Source organism: Prinia subflava, chromosome 5 (assembly GCF_021018805.1).
Source record: "Prinia subflava isolate CZ2003 ecotype Zambia chromosome 5, Cam_Psub_1.2, whole genome shotgun sequence".
NCBI lineage: Eukaryota > Metazoa > Chordata > Aves > Passeriformes > Cisticolidae > Prinia > Prinia subflava.
Window position 1 is genome coordinate 45,889,843 of NC_086251.1, and position 17,600 is coordinate 45,907,442.

General features: G+C 39.1%; 1 protein-coding gene across 1 annotated transcript in view; it reads right to left on the minus strand.

Annotated features, from left to right (window-relative positions):
• Positions 1–478: 478 nt before the first annotated feature.
• Positions 479–17,600, minus strand: part of KCNK10 (potassium two pore domain channel subfamily K member 10) — a 54,845-nt gene continuing 37,723 nt past the window's right edge. Inside the window, exons 5-7 of the mRNA XM_063397348.1 lie at positions 8,438–8,624; positions 5,145–5,287; positions 479–3,259 (exon numbers count right to left, since the gene is read on the minus strand). Coding sequence (XP_063253418.1) covers positions 2,648–3,259; positions 5,145–5,287; positions 8,438–8,624 — 942 coding nt within the window. The 3' untranslated portion in view covers positions 479–2,647. The remainder of the gene's footprint in view (positions 3,260–5,144; positions 5,288–8,437; positions 8,625–17,600) is intronic.

The following is a 17,600-nucleotide window of genomic DNA, read 5'->3' on the forward strand; positions in this document are numbered from 1 at the left end:
TTTCACTCCTAACCTTCTACCAATGAAACATCAGATCTGAACAGCCTTGGTACATGCAGATATGCTTCATCCATCCTGGCACTACAGAATTAGTGATGCCCATGGATGAGACTTCAGAACATTTGCCCATATGTGGCACTCAAGGCCTGCCCAAAACCAGCAGTACCAGGCAGGATAAAGAGCTCCAGTGTGAGGAAACTGCACCTTGCTAGTGTCTGCCTGGGGCTTGAGGAGGATGGGATGTGAGGATGGTCACCAGCCACCATCTATCTGCATGTTTGTGAAGCCAAGCACGGCACAGTCTGGCACAAAAGTCTCCAGAAGCCACAGCAGTTCTGGAGTTAAGTGGAACCTTCCCCAGAGACTGGGCTTACTGCCCTGCCTCTGGTAAGGTGAAGCCAGAGTGCAGCCCTGCACCATAAAAGATTTGCTGGTGAAGTAAGCAGAATTCAATTTCTCTTGGCTCTTATTGAGTTAGAGCAATCCCAAATGACCTGAAATTTTTCAAACATTGCTTTTTCATCCTTGATTTTCAGACAGATAATGAAATTAGAAAGATGATAACACATTTCAAGAGAAGTGAACCAGCAGAGAAACAACTAAGAACTTCTTTCCTCCTCTGCACTAGTGGAATTTGGGTCCCTTCTGCAAATCCAGCAATCATTAGATATGCAAATATATATACTCAGAATTTGCATTCACACTGCCATGTTTCAATTCATAGCCATGGCAATCTTTAATTCTGGTGGCCAGTTTGATTTTGAGTTCTCTTATTGTGTAAAAAATCTCAGAAAGTATCAAGGAATGATACATGCATTTTTGTGTATGTAGACATCAGCATGCAATTCCAAAAGTCCGTGTCTGCATGACGTGTGGATGTCTGCATGTTTGACTGGCTTGCAAGAGCCTCTGCAATCAACATCCATGCTTACCTTACCTATAAGCCTACAGGTTGAATTGCAAGAATATTTACGATTTTGTGAAAGCTCGGGGAAAGCATTGCTGGTACAATCCATGTATCTCATTTCCAGCATGCAAAATCTTCTTTCTGCAATGGCCCACCCAGTAGCCCACAGCCTGACACTATAAAAAATTTAGTATATTTTACAATTCCCATTAATTATTTTGCAGCATTTTCTTTGAAAATTTACCGTGAAGCCTAGACACAATTCTATTTTTCATATCCATATGCCCAGCCATCACAAAGGATTTTTTAAAATGTCTACAGTTTAGTTACATTTCACTTTAGTCTAGAAATGCAGAGAGCTCATGTTTAGTTTTTATCAATAAAAAGGAGGTCAAATTTCCAACAAAGATAGCATTTGAAAGGAAATAAACCAAATAATTCAAAATACTTGTTTAAAAAGTTACAAAATATGACATTAATGGCACTTAAAGCTATAAGCACTTAAAAGGTTACCACAATATTTTTTTCCTAAATTTCTTTTTTTCTTTTATTTTTTTTTTTTTCTGAGATTATGACAGCAGCTATGTTTAACCCAAACCCAGCAACAGGGAGCAGAGAGCCCTGAGATTCTATGGTGGCCCTGGCCCCCATTTGAATCACGTATATGCTCTTATGTCTATTTTTAAAAATTCAGATTCAGCTAGAGAACAGCAGTTTGCTGACATGCAAAAGCTATAGCTTCCCTTCTGTCCCTATAGTCTTACAGCATTAAAATAGAAGGGTTTTTTTGAGTGGAAGAAAGTGTGAATGAGAAATTCTTTCAAAAAAAAGTTGGCCTACTGTTTTACACTTCTAGCCAAATATCATTAAATTGATGTTTCTCTTCTTTTAAACAACATAGCATGAGATGTTGTATTTTCTTCATATGCACTTTTTTGCTGTGATTTTACATTGAATTTTCCTACATGAGAAAAGAAAATCCACATTTCTTTTCTTTTTTTTGTTTTTTTTTCATTGCTTAAGATAAATACCCACAGAGGTTTTTGTTTTGTTTTTGTTTTATTTTTTTTTGTTTGTTTTCATTTTTTTCTTTTTTTTTTTTCTTTTTTAATGAAAAGATCAATCCAACCCTTACTTATGTCTGTGTTGATTTTCCAACCAGCATTCAGCTGCTGGCTGTGTCCATGGACATTCTTTTGGCATTTAGAAAGGTAATGCATCTGACTCAAATATAGGAAAAAAAATCTAGCTTGGATCACGTGCCAAAACGTAAACTAAGCTTTACTGAAAGTTTCTAGTTCACTCCAATCATTTCTCCTCTTTTTAATCACCAGGGGAAGGCTTTATGGATGCATACTCCATGACAAAGATAGGCTGTTTTTCATCCCTTTCATAGGCTCTTCTTGCATAGCTGCCCTTTGTCTAATATCACACCATGGTAGGAGCCCTATGGTGATTCTGCCATGGTTCAATCCCTTCCTTTGTGTCTTGCCCTGGTAATCGTATACAGGCTGAAGTTTCCATGTGCGTAGCTTTCTGTTGCCATTCTGCAGTGCTGTGTTCCTGATTTGTTTTGGCAGAGCAAGCTTGAGTCTTTATGGCACAGTGAAATATTCTTCGATGCTATATAATTCAGACTGAATAAGGAGTCTGTATAAGGCACGTGTCTCAATATACATGTATATAAAAACACCAACATCATTAATTCAAGTCAAGCATCTTTTACATTTAACTTCTGTTTTAAATTAACACTTTGTTTTTATGCTCCCTTTCTTTGGTTTCATTGGGAATCACTCCATTTTCCAGGTCTGAGTGCTGCTGGATGCAGTTGGTCAGAACTGGAGTGCTAGAAGTGTTCTTGGAATTACACATCTTCTCTTTCTCCTCTTCCTTTTTCTCTTCATCCAAGGAATAATTTCTGAAGGTCTCATAAATTTTATGCATATCCTCAGGCATGGTCTTTTTGAGGTCTTTGTTTTTCCTTTTGGTCATCTTAGCGGACGATCCGAATTTGTTGATGATGTTGTCCTCGGATGCCCCCTGCCCGTGCTTGTTGAGCTTGTCTGACCCTTTAAGGCGCAGGTTGTTAGGCCTGTTGTTGATGCTGTCCTGAGAGGAGGCCTTGAAGCGTCCTGTTTCCAAGGTGGCAAAGACGGAGCGCTTCTCCGGAGAGAGCATGTCCAAGGAGTGTGCTCGCTGGTCCAGGCCCAGGCGCCGGCGCTCCATGCTCCGGATGGTGGCTGCCCGCTGCAGCTTGTCATGGATCTCCACGCTGAGCCGCCTCCGCGTCTCTCTGAACTCAGCCGTCACGTTTGCTTTCCACTCTGCTGCATGGGCTTTTATTTCTCCAACCTTTAAAACATGGAGAAAGAGACATTAATTTTTTTAAAAAAGGAAAATCTTTCCTGTAGGACAGTAGCACAAATGCTTTCTTCTCTGGCATGAAACTGGGGAGTGGTCCCATCTCCAGTGCATCCACCTGGACCCAAACTTCTGTAGCAAAGGGCTTACTCTGGGCAAACTGTAAACACACCAACTGATGGCTTTGGTGACACAAAACTCATCTGCCTGTGTCACTTTGCCACCCCACACATTTTATAGCTATGTTAAGTGATGGGATATGTTTGTGCTTATCCATTCTTCATTAAGGACAAAATTCCTGACTCATAATGTCAGCAGTAAGTGGTCAAGAGTGGGCAAAGTTAATAATATATAGTTGAACCAATACACTTCAGAACAGCACAACAACGAGTGTAGCAGTACAGGAATGGGTTTTCCTGTATTGCTCATGGATGCAGCTTCAGTCCCACTGAGGGTTCTGTTCAGAGCCACAGAGTCACAGAGCAGTTAAATACCCACTAGATGATTTCAAGTGGCCCTCTGACTCCTCCAGTCTAGGATTCATTTTCAGGGACACATGTAGCTGTCTTTAATGGAGGTTTCCATGGCACAACTGTCCAAATACCCCACTGTCAAGCCGTCTGGAGGAGTTTTCAGCACATATTCAGTATAGGCACTATGAGCATATCATTGAAGTCCTAATGACTTTCTCAGTTTTACCCCTTCGCACTGGAGGCTGGGATGATGGCTAAGAATAAAGCCCCAAGCGATGTCTGTGTTTGATAAATATGCCTTCCAAAATGACAAAAATCAAGATAAATGACCACGTAATATTTCAGTTAAAACTGAAAGGTCTTTCTCAATGTTCAGCTAAAGAAGAACAGACTCAGGAGTGCAGTGTCTGCAGGAGCCCACCAAACTCAATGGTTTGCTTGTGCTGCTGCAGCCTTAACTCAAATTTTTGCATCCAATAACCCAAAAGGAGTAATCTTGTTTTCTGCAGGCCAGATGTGCAGGTGTCCATTTAGCACTGTGGCAGAAGGCATCTTCATGTATGTGGGGGACCAGATTCCCCACCACAGGTGCCTGATGATCAACAGAACAGCCACACTCTCTGCAGTCCCCCTTATTAATGGAGATGTGTGGGGGAGGCACCAGGCCTTAGGTGGTGCAGATGCCTTCAAAAATTAGAAACAGCACCATCTCCCTGCCAAACTTTGACTGCTATTCAGTTAACTCTGCCAGATAAGCTTTGCTAGAAAAACAGAAGGAGATTGCCTTAAGTTTTGAAATTATATTACTAACATCCTCCACCACAGGCTTCAGCTCTAGAGTCATGCCAATTGCCTTTATTTTCCACACTTATTTGAGTGAAGCATTAGCAGGATCCTCTTTGAAACATGGAGGTTTCTGAGTGAATTTAGTCATGTTCTCCTTGATGCTGTCTACTCGGTTTCTTCAATTTTTAAAAACAGAGTACACAGTAAAGGACCTGAATCTGAACTTCTATTCAGAATCACACTCCCTGGAATAGGAAAAGACAGGAAAATCTCTTTGTTTTTAAGGAGAGAACACTGAAAATTTTGGTATAATTTCATAGCTAGTTGCAGAGGAAAGGCTGGTATCTCATTCCATAATTGCATTCCTATTGATGTGTTCTGTGTATTTTTGAGTACTGATAGAGGTGTAATTACCTTGGTTGCTTTCATTGTTTTTTTCTTTTCCTTTGTCAAAGAGTTAAAGATCAGAGGTAACTGAATACCAAAGGCAGCCAGTGAAGTAAACCACAGGGCATATTGAGCATTGGTCCTGTAAGCAGCATCCTCATTTCCACAAGCAGGAATCACGCAAATTTCTCTTGTAAAATGACAGACCACTGAGAAATTACTGATCATACCTCTTCTTGTGTCTTCTTGGACAGGACTCTTAACCAGTCTCCAATCATACTCAGGACTGCAGCAAAGTAGGCAAGGCCAACAAGGATCCAGAACCACACTAACGGTTTATACCACTCCATGTATTTGATGTCAGGGTTTCCTCCTGAAATAAGTATATACTTATGCTTACAAATCATGAGGTGCCAAAATTATACAAAATATCTGCAATTCTGAAAAAATGCCTACAAGTATTTCTTAACTCTTGCAACAACACTGTAGTTCTGATAATAAGAAAAGAAGCCTGTCAGATGGGAGGAACTCAGTCTGTTTTAATTTAAAAGTCTTCAAAATTGCCTGTTGTTCTGCTTCTACGTGACCTGCCAGAGCACTCCATAAACTTTCCTTTGTATTGCTCATGCACTGAAGCAGCTCTGAAATTCTACTTTGATAGTACTTGCAACAGCACAAACATATGCCCAACAAAAAGTTCAATACATCTAGTCTTCCTTATTCTGAACTGCCTGCAGCCTCATAGTTGAGAAAATTTACAGATCAACTCCCTTAAGTTATAAAGGTTCCAGACATTTGGGGGGTTAGCTGCAGGGTTGAGAGATAAGTGTGCAGAAAAAAAGAAATGTAGCTTTATCTTCCAGATCAGGGTATCTGAGAGGAAGCCAGCTATGCATTAGCCCTGAATGTAAGGCTACACAGTCTGTTTTGGTATCATTCAGAGGGGTGCCTTTTCTGGCCAGTGACTCCATAGGAGATATGGATTAAACCAAGAAACAAATATACTATATTGTTCTTCATGCAAGTCTCTGGATGAGTTGGCAAAATAAGAAGTGAGACATTTGGCAAACCTAATGGACTACAAAAGACCCTCAAATAAGTGTGGTAGTGGTCAGGTTGTTGCCTACTACAAAGGAAAATACAGAAACTTTTACAAAAGAAAGCAACCACAACCTCACTTTTGAGACTCCCAGTCCCATCAGAGAGCTATGTGCACTGCAAGAATGAGAGCCAGTGGGAGGCAGGCACAGCCCTGAGTGGAAGAGAGTGAGCAGCAAAGAGTCTGCAGAGCCCCTTGGGCACCACCATATCCCTCCATGTAAGTGAACATTACTTTACAGGTACCACCTTTACACAAGTGGTACCTGTGTAAATCCCTGCCCGAAGAGCAAGCTTACCAGGAGACCCAGGCAAAGGTCTGCATATTTCCTGGACTCTAGCCTTGGTTAGAAAGAGCTACACACCTATACCTCTGTACAACTGCAGGGAGATTTTAGGGGTTTTCCCTGTTAAAATCACCAGGCAACACAGTTCAGCATTTTCCCTTTTTGCTTTTTGCAATCTGGGATGTATCTATGACTCTTTAATTTTATCAAGGCTCAATATTAGTGTAGTCACAGTGTTTGAACACCCCCGTGGAAGGTCAGACATTTGAGAATTGGCAGGGACCCAAATACTGGTTTGATGTTAATCTCTCCCCACAGACTGCATGAATCACACTCTCTTTTTCCAGTCTTTAAGAGTCTGAAACAATGGGAGGTAGGGACTGCTGTTGCTATGGTACAAGAAGCCTCTTCTGATCACACATGTCCCTGAGGAAGCTCACTAGGAAACAGAGTGTCTAGATCTATCTTGCAGAGTAATCAGGTGACTGAAAAAGGATGAGACCACTTTTTTCAGCCTATCAGATACTCTGGTTTTTTTCAGGCTCCGTGCACAATTTTATTTCCAACTGTAGTACAAAAACCTTTCAGTTTCCCAAGAGCTGGGATTTGTTCTAGGTGGAATAAGCCATCATAGCTCCATTGACACTGTTTTAACCATTAAGATATAGTATTTTGGATTTGCTGTTGAAGGAACAGAGATACTGAGAGATTAAAGTGGCAGAAAATAAAAGGGGCAGAAAATCTCTCTCAAAACCAGCAATAAAGCCCAAATCTCCTGGTGATCACCTGCCTTATACGCTTATCATGAAAATGCCTCTGAAGTTTTCTTATTCAGGGTCTTCCATATGATTTTTGAAAAATCCTGCTTGTTAGTAGCCACCCAGCTGTGTGTTATATTTTCCTAATCATGTGCATATAGAACAATTTAATTTTCAGAGCTCTTTTTGCTATCACATTATTAAACAATACTGAAATGTGGTATTATTATGAAAAATATTATAAATTATTTTTATTTCACACTGTGACACCTCAAAGAATATCAGTGAATTGCTTTACACGTCTAAGTGGTTAAAATGGACAAAGCTCACACAATCACTTCTATAACTGAATGCTCATAAAACTTTCTTTTTTATATCTGTGTCTTTGTTCAGTGACTTTTTTTCTCAATAATTCATGTCTTCTATGCCCGTTTGTCATAAAAAAGGAGGATTAGAGTCTTCGCTACAAAAAAAGGCTTGTCTACTGTTCTTCAGCAAAGAAAATTTTGTAGTTTTATTTGATGTTTTTAACTCATTCTATTTATAAGGACTAAGAAGCACAATGTGACTCTTTTCAACACAGACAACTTAATGCCTTTAATTAGGACCACTAACAGGAATGAGGAGCAGAGGTCATGCAGTGATGGGAAAAAATCCACTTATTTTAACCATCTTTTTGTTAACAAAGCAGTTGTGTGAAAAAAAAAAGTGTCTCTCATCTCTCCAGCCAACTGTCTCAATTCCCTCTTTGGAAACTGTATATGGGTAGATATTTATAGTTCCTGCTCATACTGTATTAATCTTGGAGAATCTCCTCCAAGCACGGAGATACCCCATTAGTCCTTCTCTCCTATAAGAATTTTCCTTAACAGGGCAACTGCAATGTCAAAATGTATGCCAAGGTTAGGAAACAGCATGCAGGTTTTGAAATGCTGCAGCTCCTGTAGTAGCAGCCCACTACTGCATCTCCAGTATTGTACAGACCGATGGCTCAGTCATTCTTTGTAAAAGCTTCCTCCATTCATCATTTGGGCTACTTGCTTCTGCGCTCAGCCTCAGATTGAGAGCTAATGGACTAATACAAATCTTTAATTCAATGGGAAGTAATTTTGCTTTTGCATAATTCATTGCGTGATAAAGGGTAATCAGGACTTTCCAGGCTCCCATTATCTACACTGCTGAAGGCTCACAACCTACAAATGGCAAGGCACCTGGACCTTAAATCAGCCTGGTGTCGTACTGCACAGTAACCCCAACAGAAACACCCGGCATCATTTCACAGGAATATCACTCATTGTGAAGGGCCTCATCTCTACACCACCAAACAAATTCTAAGAGCCAAGGTTCTTGTGCACAGCACCGTGGCTCAAAGCTGCTCACCTGCTACAAAGTCACCAAAGCCAATAGTGGTCAGAGTAACAACTACAAAGTAAATGGCCTCCAAGGCTGTCCATCCCTCGATGTATTTGAAGACAAATGCAGGAATGGTCACAAAAACGATGCAGCCTGCCAGGATGAAGACGATGGTGGAGATCACCCGGATCTTTGTTTGACTCACTTGTTTATTCTAGAAAAAGGAAATAACAGGGAAAAAAAAAAAAAAAAAAAGGTAAAAAGTTTGTGTGTATTTCTGGAACTGTGTTCTTTATGAATGACACACTGATTGTGCTGATGTCACCTAGTATGTGTCTTTCTGCCTTTTGTGAGCTTGTTGGGTGGAATGCAACCCTCTCTCCCAGTTAGTGAGAGTCCTGCCCAGGTAATAGTAAACCCTCATGTCTGGCCCCAGTTTATCATGACTCCCATTTTCTATGCATTAGGAAGTGACTAATCTACCCCAAACACCACCTGGAAAAACATTCCTGAGCTTCAGAAGGCATCAATACACTCCATATCAGGTTGAATACCTAAGAAAAAGTGCACATTCACACCTCCATACAAGTATATGTATACTCACATTGCCTCAACAGCACCAAGCATTCAACAAACAGCACCAAGATTAAAAGGAAAATAAAGCCCTTTCCCCCACTGAAAAGCCGCAATTTTATATAGAAATAATTCATGCTTTGGGTTTTCTAGACTCAGGATTTCCAGCTTTCATTCACAAATATGAAGGTTAAATCTCCTTTTCAAAAATAGAAAGCTGTATTATTGGTTTACTCCAGAAAAAGAAGGATTTATGTCAAATACCAAACTGCCTGAGATAAAATTACCTATGTAAATTCACACCGGAAAACTCTTGAACAAAGAGTATGTGATACTGGTTTCTATAAACTGAATTCAAATATAGTCAGTGTAATTGTTATATTTAACACTCCTAAATCATATAAACTCTCAATATATTTAATATATACTTAGATTTTGTTTCTATTAATATTGATGCAAGCCTGGATTAACACAATTGACTCTGGCAGATTTATTTCAGATTTTCTCGCTGTGAATAAACTCAGCATCCAATAAAGAGAGAAACATGTAAATTAATAGATATTATTATTTTTCATGAGAAACCTTACTGTGGATTTATTTCAGTGGCAGTGTAAATTCTCTGTTTGTCCTGGAAAAGCAATGTGGTGGTCACTGTAAGTCATATTTCCAAATTAGTTTTCCAAATCAAGCATCTCCCTTAAACCAGAAATGAGATCTCATTTCAGATTAAGGCATTGCCTAGACAGGAAATAAGATCTCAGAAGTTATCTTTGTAATATATAGAAGGGATATTGCCTGAACTGGTTAATATCTAACCAGCTTGTGAGAAATACTGTGCTTCCCCTAATAATAGGAGGATTTCTTTTAGAGGTGCAGTGTCAGAATCTCGTTGAGTACTCCTCTGATCTGGGATGCATTCAGAACCAGGTGGCATAAAAATGTCATGTTTCATAGATATTTTTTGTTCTAAAACTGTTTAAAATGATCCCTACACTTAATATTTTATTTGTGTGTATGTGCATTATCTTCTGTGTCTGGATGAATAGTAATAAGTTCAATAGATTCAATAAGATTAGTAATATAATAGTTCAATAAGATTAGTAATATAATGCCAAATATAAGACATGGAAGAAACTGCCAAGTACCAAGGGGAAAAGCAACACAAAAATATAAAATCTGAATTCACTCCTTATTGCCTTTTTTTCCAAAAAGCTATTTTGAGTATTTTGCTAAAATACCAAAGGATGATCTATTGTCTTTGAGAGGTACGGACACACATTCACAATGTCAGGATTTCAGACTTATTGAATGAGCAGTGAAAGGAAAAGAACAGATCACATGGATCATGTTACATAGTGTCCTACATTGACACCCTTGCCTTTTGTCATTGAGAATGAGGATTTAACCAAATTGCTGTTTATTTTCTAGTTTGACCGCGGCAACTTGTTTACTTTTACTAAATGTTTCAGTTTCCTGAAAAATGAAAACAATGTAAACATGAAATGTCAGAAACCTTGCCTTGTGGAAGTTAGGAGACAAGTGCCTCTTGGGAATCCTTGAACAAAAAGTAAAAGCATCAAAGTTATGCATAGTAATTCCTTATCCTGTCCCCACATAGCAAAAATTAAAATGCACTTCAGTATGTGTCAGAATTGTCTAATGAGTGAGACAGGAACAAAAAGAATGGCAAGAACAAAAAGATGGTTCAGGACATCCCCTTGTTCATGAGTGATAAGCTCAGCCAAAGGTTGTTGGGTTTTTAAGTAAAAATGGTAACAATGTTAATGAAAGGATCTGTAAAAGGCCTGACTCATGGTTATTGTGAACCTTTGTCACTCACACAAAAGCAGAGCAGCTGAGGGTACAAATGAAGGCAGAAAGCAATGGTGAATCAGGCACAGCTGCTGAGAAGAGCACAAAAGCAGGACTCAGAAAAAGAATTACTTAATGAACAATAACACATGAAATACAGGATGGATGTGAAAAGGTAGGGTCTTTTAATAGTTAGGTATGCATTCAGAGGAAATTCACAGTAGAGCCTAACTGCTACAGACGAAAAAAATGCATATTTGTACTTACTAATCAAATATTTATATGGTAATAATGACATACTACAAAAATGTAAACCACTGCAGTGTTACACCAAGTTATTCTTGAAATAAATAAATAAATAAATAAATAAACAATCACTATATAACACTAAAGGTTGAGAAATCTGAATAACTTCACACAAATTTTTAAACAGTATTTTCAGCTTGGAGCCAAACACTGTCAAATAACTGAGCAACTTCTGCCATCTGAACCCAATTTGTGGCATGAATATAGAATTTTCTATAGGTAACAAAAAGAAATAATAACAAAACCTTTCCACCAGGAAACACAGCTAATCTTATAGCTCTTTAAGTAAAATTAGAACACCTTTAAAAGAGATGTTTTCCACTCTTTTTAAGTTTGTTTACCCACAAGTTCTTCCCACAGTGATGAAGAAGGTAATTTGTAAGATGTTCTTCAAATATATATAAATCAGTGCCTGCTAATGAGACCAATTTAAATCCACCTAGAACTAATCTGGAAAGCATCAAAGAAGTAGTTTAAGAATCTAAGAACTGAGTTTTCTGTGCACCCATCAGGATCGTTTCCATTTTCCAATGGCAATGCTGATTTTGTTCTTAGAGTGGCTAAGTGATAAACTGGCAACATTACTGATGTCATCTTGCTTACATGAATTCAAACCACCTACTGTCAATCTGCTCTGGTGCCAAGAGGAGTAAGGACAGACAGAGTAATGAAAACACCCTGATCAGTGGAATTTAGTTCTTATCTATCATTTCCATCAATAACTGCAGCTTTGCTTTTTCCTCACTTTCTATTATATATACAGTGGTTTTAGTAGTTTTGGTCTTACCTAATAATTCCAGGAATTAAAATAAACCTTGAGTTTTTTACTTTCTTTTTCTCTCTCTGTCCCAAAAGATCAAAGGCAGTGTAGTGGGTTATTTTATGTCTCCTGCTTTCTTCAGGTGAATTAACTGGGGTACTATTTTTCTGACCTGATGATTGACAATAAAAGCACCAAACAGTGTTTTTAAGTTTGCAAACAGAGACCATAGAGTTGATATATATTCCTATGAAAAAGGAGCAGGAGAGGGGATCAAAAGAAGCTACAGCCATTTATCAGACTAGACTAAATGCGAAATATATAGAACATATATATTTCCATGAACAGCATACTTCATATAAGCGTATTCCAAGATTCTGTAGTGTCACTTCTCATTTCATAGAAAGCTTCCCCAGTACTACTAAACCAAAAATAGCACTGGAACACTTTCTGCTTCACAGGGAGCTCAGATGGTTTTTCGATCTTCCAAACTTTTCCTTTCCTGAATTCCTGACAAATCACTCCAAGGCTCCAGGCAAGCTGGCTATCTTTTTGGCTAGATGACCAATGTTATAGTTTTAGAGATAATGTAATATACCTGGAATGGAAAAGTCTGTCCTCCTCTCTTCAAAAGGCTCTGTATTTTGGAGCAGAAAAACCCTTCACTTCCTCTTAACTCTATGCCCTTCCCTGTGCTGCCAACTATTCTCAGAACAGATTGTCTCTGCCTATGCACTAATTAAAACAGCTTGTCTTCTAAATCACTTTCTCCAGACCAAAATATTTTAACACTAGGAATGACAGTCTTTGTACTTAAGCCATAAACCAGAATATCACTTATATCAGCTCACAAACATTTGATATGTCCTTAGTCAAAATACATTTGCAAAGCTAGTGTGGATGGTGCAGGCAGTCATAGGTTGACACTACTTGTCTTTCAGCTCAGCCAAATGAAAGCCAGTCCTGGTCCAGAGCCTGGCACACCTCTCAGTAAGGTGTGATTCCCTTCTCACCAGGCTATATGGAAAGACTGGCACAGCACCAGCTCATATTGCTCCTTGGTCATCAGTGATGCAGTCACTCTTTGCTGCCTGTAACAGTCGCTGTGGATTTCCTCGTCACTTGTCCCAGCTCCTTCATGTTCCAAATGAGACTGAAACTATGTGTATTTTAAATATCACGGACTTGGACATAACACCTAAGAACAATATAACAATATTTTGTTGTTCTCTGACAATGCTGGTTCCTGCCAGCTCCAACAGACCCACCTCAGGCACTGCTGGGCCATTGAGATGATATGGTGGCACCTCTGGGAAAGTGTGTTTAAGAAAAGGCAGAATGCTGGACAGGCAGAAGACAAGGGAACTGAGGAGAGAACAAGGGAATAACAAGGTCAGGTGAGTGGGAGCTTCTCCATGGCAACGTAGGTACTGCAGGGCCTGCAGCCCATGGAGGACCAGCAAAGGAACAGAAGAAAAGAGTTAAGAATAGCAGGGAAACCACTGTGTTCTGACCTCATCCCCTGTGCCATTTGCTACTGCACCAGAGGGACTGAATGTGGCCCACATGGTGGAGGAGAGGTGTCTGGAGTGAAGTGAGCCGAGGAGTGAAGCTGAGCTTGAAAAATAGGGAAGAAAGGCATTTTGAATGTTTGTGGGGATTTTGTTTCCAAACACTCAATTCAGTAATTAATTTATGTTAATTGTCAATAAGTGAATTTAAATTCCACAAGTCAAGTTTGTTTTGCCTGTGAGAGTACATGGTAAGTGACTTTGCTGTCTTTATTTTGACCATGAGGTTTCTCAGAGAACATTCTATTGTTCTTCCCATGTTCTCTCCATCATTGTAGGCAAATGAGCAAACAGCTGTGTGGGTGCTTGCTGCCAGCCAGGACCTACTCACCACATCAGTGAAGAAGACAACACTCTTTGAAAACAAGCAGCAGAATTATAATAATTAAAATATAGATGACATTTCAGACACTTCCATGGGTTATGAAAAGGCGGTTGAACTATTCTACTAGATATGGGCTTCCTCTACCCTCTAATGTCTTGGTGCCTCAGTTTTATTTTAGTTCTCATGTTTTATAAAGAATGCTGCTATAAAAATGTGTCGAATCCATCCACTGCTTTTTAACCATAGTCAGTACCAGAGGGGAGACAGATATTAAAAGCTGTAAGCAGTCACAATAATTACTAAGCTTGGGAGAGACAGTCCTGAACTCATACTAGACACAGGTCAGAGTAAAGAAGGACTTCTTTTTATTTTTACATCATTTTTTCCCCATAAAACCACATTTCTGTGGGGCATTTGTCTAGAACCATATGGGATATGCAACAATCTTCTCACAGAGCAGCAGCTTCCTCTAATATCATTTTTGTAAATCTCAGTGCATAGATCTTGCTGCAGACATAATGTGAATACTGTGTCATGGCTGAGACATTTTCTAGGTTTGATATACTCCTCTCCAATCCTTTTCCTCTCTCTAGAAAGCACACATAAGGCCTTTTTGATATGGACCCACTAATTTCTGCATGTTGCTTATTACAAAAATAAAAAATATGATCCCAAGCCTCTGCAATGGCTGAGCTGTATTCAGCCTAAGAGAAAAAGAAAGAAGCAAAAAACCAAATTGAATAAGAGGAATCCATGTATACAATATGCTTTTCTCAAACACTGGAGCAGACAAAGGACAACAGAGGTTGATGGCATAGACTTAAGCAATTTTACAGAGGTGAGATTTGTGATGTGTTGCTCCTCCTTCCTTCCTTCAACTCACATCTGGGATCTGATTTACACCTATATTCACCCACCCAGAGTGCAAGAATGGGTTAATAACCATTGTTCCACAGAGCTTCCCTGTACCTGAATGGATTTGATCTTGCCATTTCTGGTATAACATCCTCAGCATTAAAGACCAGAGGATAAGAAAAAAAAATAGCAAAGTGTCTGCTACACTTTAAGTTGCTTTCTGTGAAGTGGAATAGCTGGAAGCATCACTAACTAAATTAAATACCCAGTTAGAAGACTTATAATGTCAAAATCTGGGATCCATAGATGTTCTAATTAAGTTTTAGTACTAGCTTACTAGTACTTTTAAAAAGATACTTTTCTGTAGTTCAAATATGATGGAGGGAGTAAATGATCCAAAGAATAAACCCAACTTATTCAAGACAGTGGTTTAACATAAAACAGAATTCAGAGACAAATTTGGCTCTCGTTGATGCGGAGTCACCACCTGTAATGAAGTCACAACCCTCACCATCAAGCCTACAAGTGCCCCTATTTTAACCCTGCCCAGGGAAATGTCTCTTAGATGGACCTTTAAGGTGTGACAGGCAAAAGAACAGATCATGATTTGAGATTGTTTACATGCATTTGTTCTGGGTTTGTAAATGACCTTTCTGATCACTAATTTTTGTTTTGGTGGAAATGACTCAGCAAATTGTTAGGCTGAGGTCTGAACCCTGAACTTTGAGCTCATAAACCTTGTATAATTTTGGAATAATACTGTGAATATGCAACAGTAGGTTGAATTTCGCACCTTGTCCTGACAGCTCTGTCCAGAGCTAGGATGCCAGCAGATGGCAGATGGATCACTACATCAGACAGTTACTCTGTGGAAGTTGTTAAGTGAATATATATATTTTTTTTAAATTTTACCTTTTTCCTTACAGAAAATCACAATGAATAATACCATATTTAAAAAAATAAAATAAAGTATTAATGTCCTCAGTGTGTTTGTAGCAGCTGATGTAATAAAACATTGATGCTGGCTAATAATGTGATGTAATTAAACAAAATGAGAGATTGTCTTGAACAAAGCAAATCCATGAATAGAGGGGAGACTATGAAAAAAGACTGTGTTTTCATGTGCTCATCCTCTCCACAGTTACTGTCTTATACTAAGTTTCTTTCCCAGATTCTGTTTTCCATTCATTTTCAGAGAAGGAATTTGTACAAACAATTCCTGTCACTTTTGCAGTAAGACATCAGAGAAGTCAAAAATCTCTAAAAAGAAGTTGAATCTTGAAGTGAAACAGTAGCTAGAGTTGATCAGATGTACTCAGAAAGAGAAACAATAAGGTTTAGGAAAGGTAGAGCTTTGACAGGTGCTAAAATAAAGCTTTCCACCAGCTCAATGGAACTACCCTTACTGCTACCCCATCCCTATCTGCCAACTAAGAACTACTTTTCCTAGGACAATTCCAAGGTTAGGTGATGTGTACTGCTATCTTTCAGAGAAATATTACGTGTAGATCACTTTCACAGCATGTCTCTGAAAACGAGAGTAAAATGTTCTCTAAGCTGAAAACCTGAGGGACAAGTAACAAATGTGTCTGTTGTGACAAGTCCCTGGTTCAGTGAAGCACAAGTTGCTTACAGAGGCATTGCCTTTCTGCACGAAGCAGTCTATTTTCAGCAGCCTTGCCACCCCTCATGTCTCTGGCTGCTTGCTCACATCCCAGTATTGCAATTCACAGTCTACCAGCTGCATTGCCAGACCTGTCCTCTGTGTCCTGCTGGAAACCAGGAGTGAAAGCAGCAACCAAACTCAGGAACTGCTCGCAGTGGCTTCACCTCAGAAGCCAGAAAATCCTGGAGTGCTCTCAGAAACACATTCTGCCCAGGCTGAATTCCTGCATCCGTACTAAACTACAAGATAAGAGAAGATCATTCAGGTTATGCTAAAACCATCTGCTTCTGGTGAGAATCTAAACACTCATTCAAGGTTTGAAAAAAGACTATCCGAATTAGCCTATATTTAACTCATGATAATAGCAGCTGCTGTGTTCTGTAACAGACTACTCTGCCTATGGGGTGCTTTCTATCTTTAGATGCTTGCAGACACTATGTGCTTTGTTCTACTGTTTATCATAGAAACATTCACAGGTTGTTCATAAGATCCCTCATGTATGTAAGATAAAAATACTACTTTTATGGCATTTTGTCACCTTGAAATGCATATTTCATTTCTGTTGTGTCTGGAAAGTTTCACCATGTGAAAATCTATCTGTAAGAATTATCAACTTTTAAATTAAATTTTGAGTGTACATGTGCTTATTTGTGGTCTGGGAGGGCTGATTCATCACTGAACCCAGATACTGGATGCTTGTGACCAGTGTATATAGTGAATCTGGTTGCCTTGCACATACTCATTTTCTGGGGAATCACACTTGCATGCACATAAAAACAGACTGGGACCCAGGTTCTGCCCTAGATTATTGAAGGTGGAACATGCAGGAATAATCAGGAGCTGAGAAGACAGGGCTTTTGTGGGGGAAGCTTTGGTTTATATCTCTGACCTGGTTGATGCTTATTTACTTGTACCGAATACAATCATTACAGTAGGACAGATGGCATAAACTAATGCATGGTGTTTGGGATAGCATCATCCTGTCAGTGCCTCCATTTCCTAAAATGGTACATGAAAAATTCTATGTTTTGGAAAGTATTATTTTGTATTGAAATACCTCCAGCCCTACCTACTCATAAATGAGTAGTTGTTTTCCTGGCTAGTTACACATTGAAATAATGATAACATTTTGGATTAGAAGATGAGTGGTGGCATGTGCCCAGCTCCTCTGCTGAAATATTCTGTCAATACTGTTGGGGTAGTGTGTACTTGATAAGAGCAGATTTTTTTCTCACTTTATGTAGTTCAAATTGTTCTTAAAATTCCCACAGAATGCGTGGGCTGATTCCTGCAGTAGCTACATATGGGATTCCTAGGCTCTA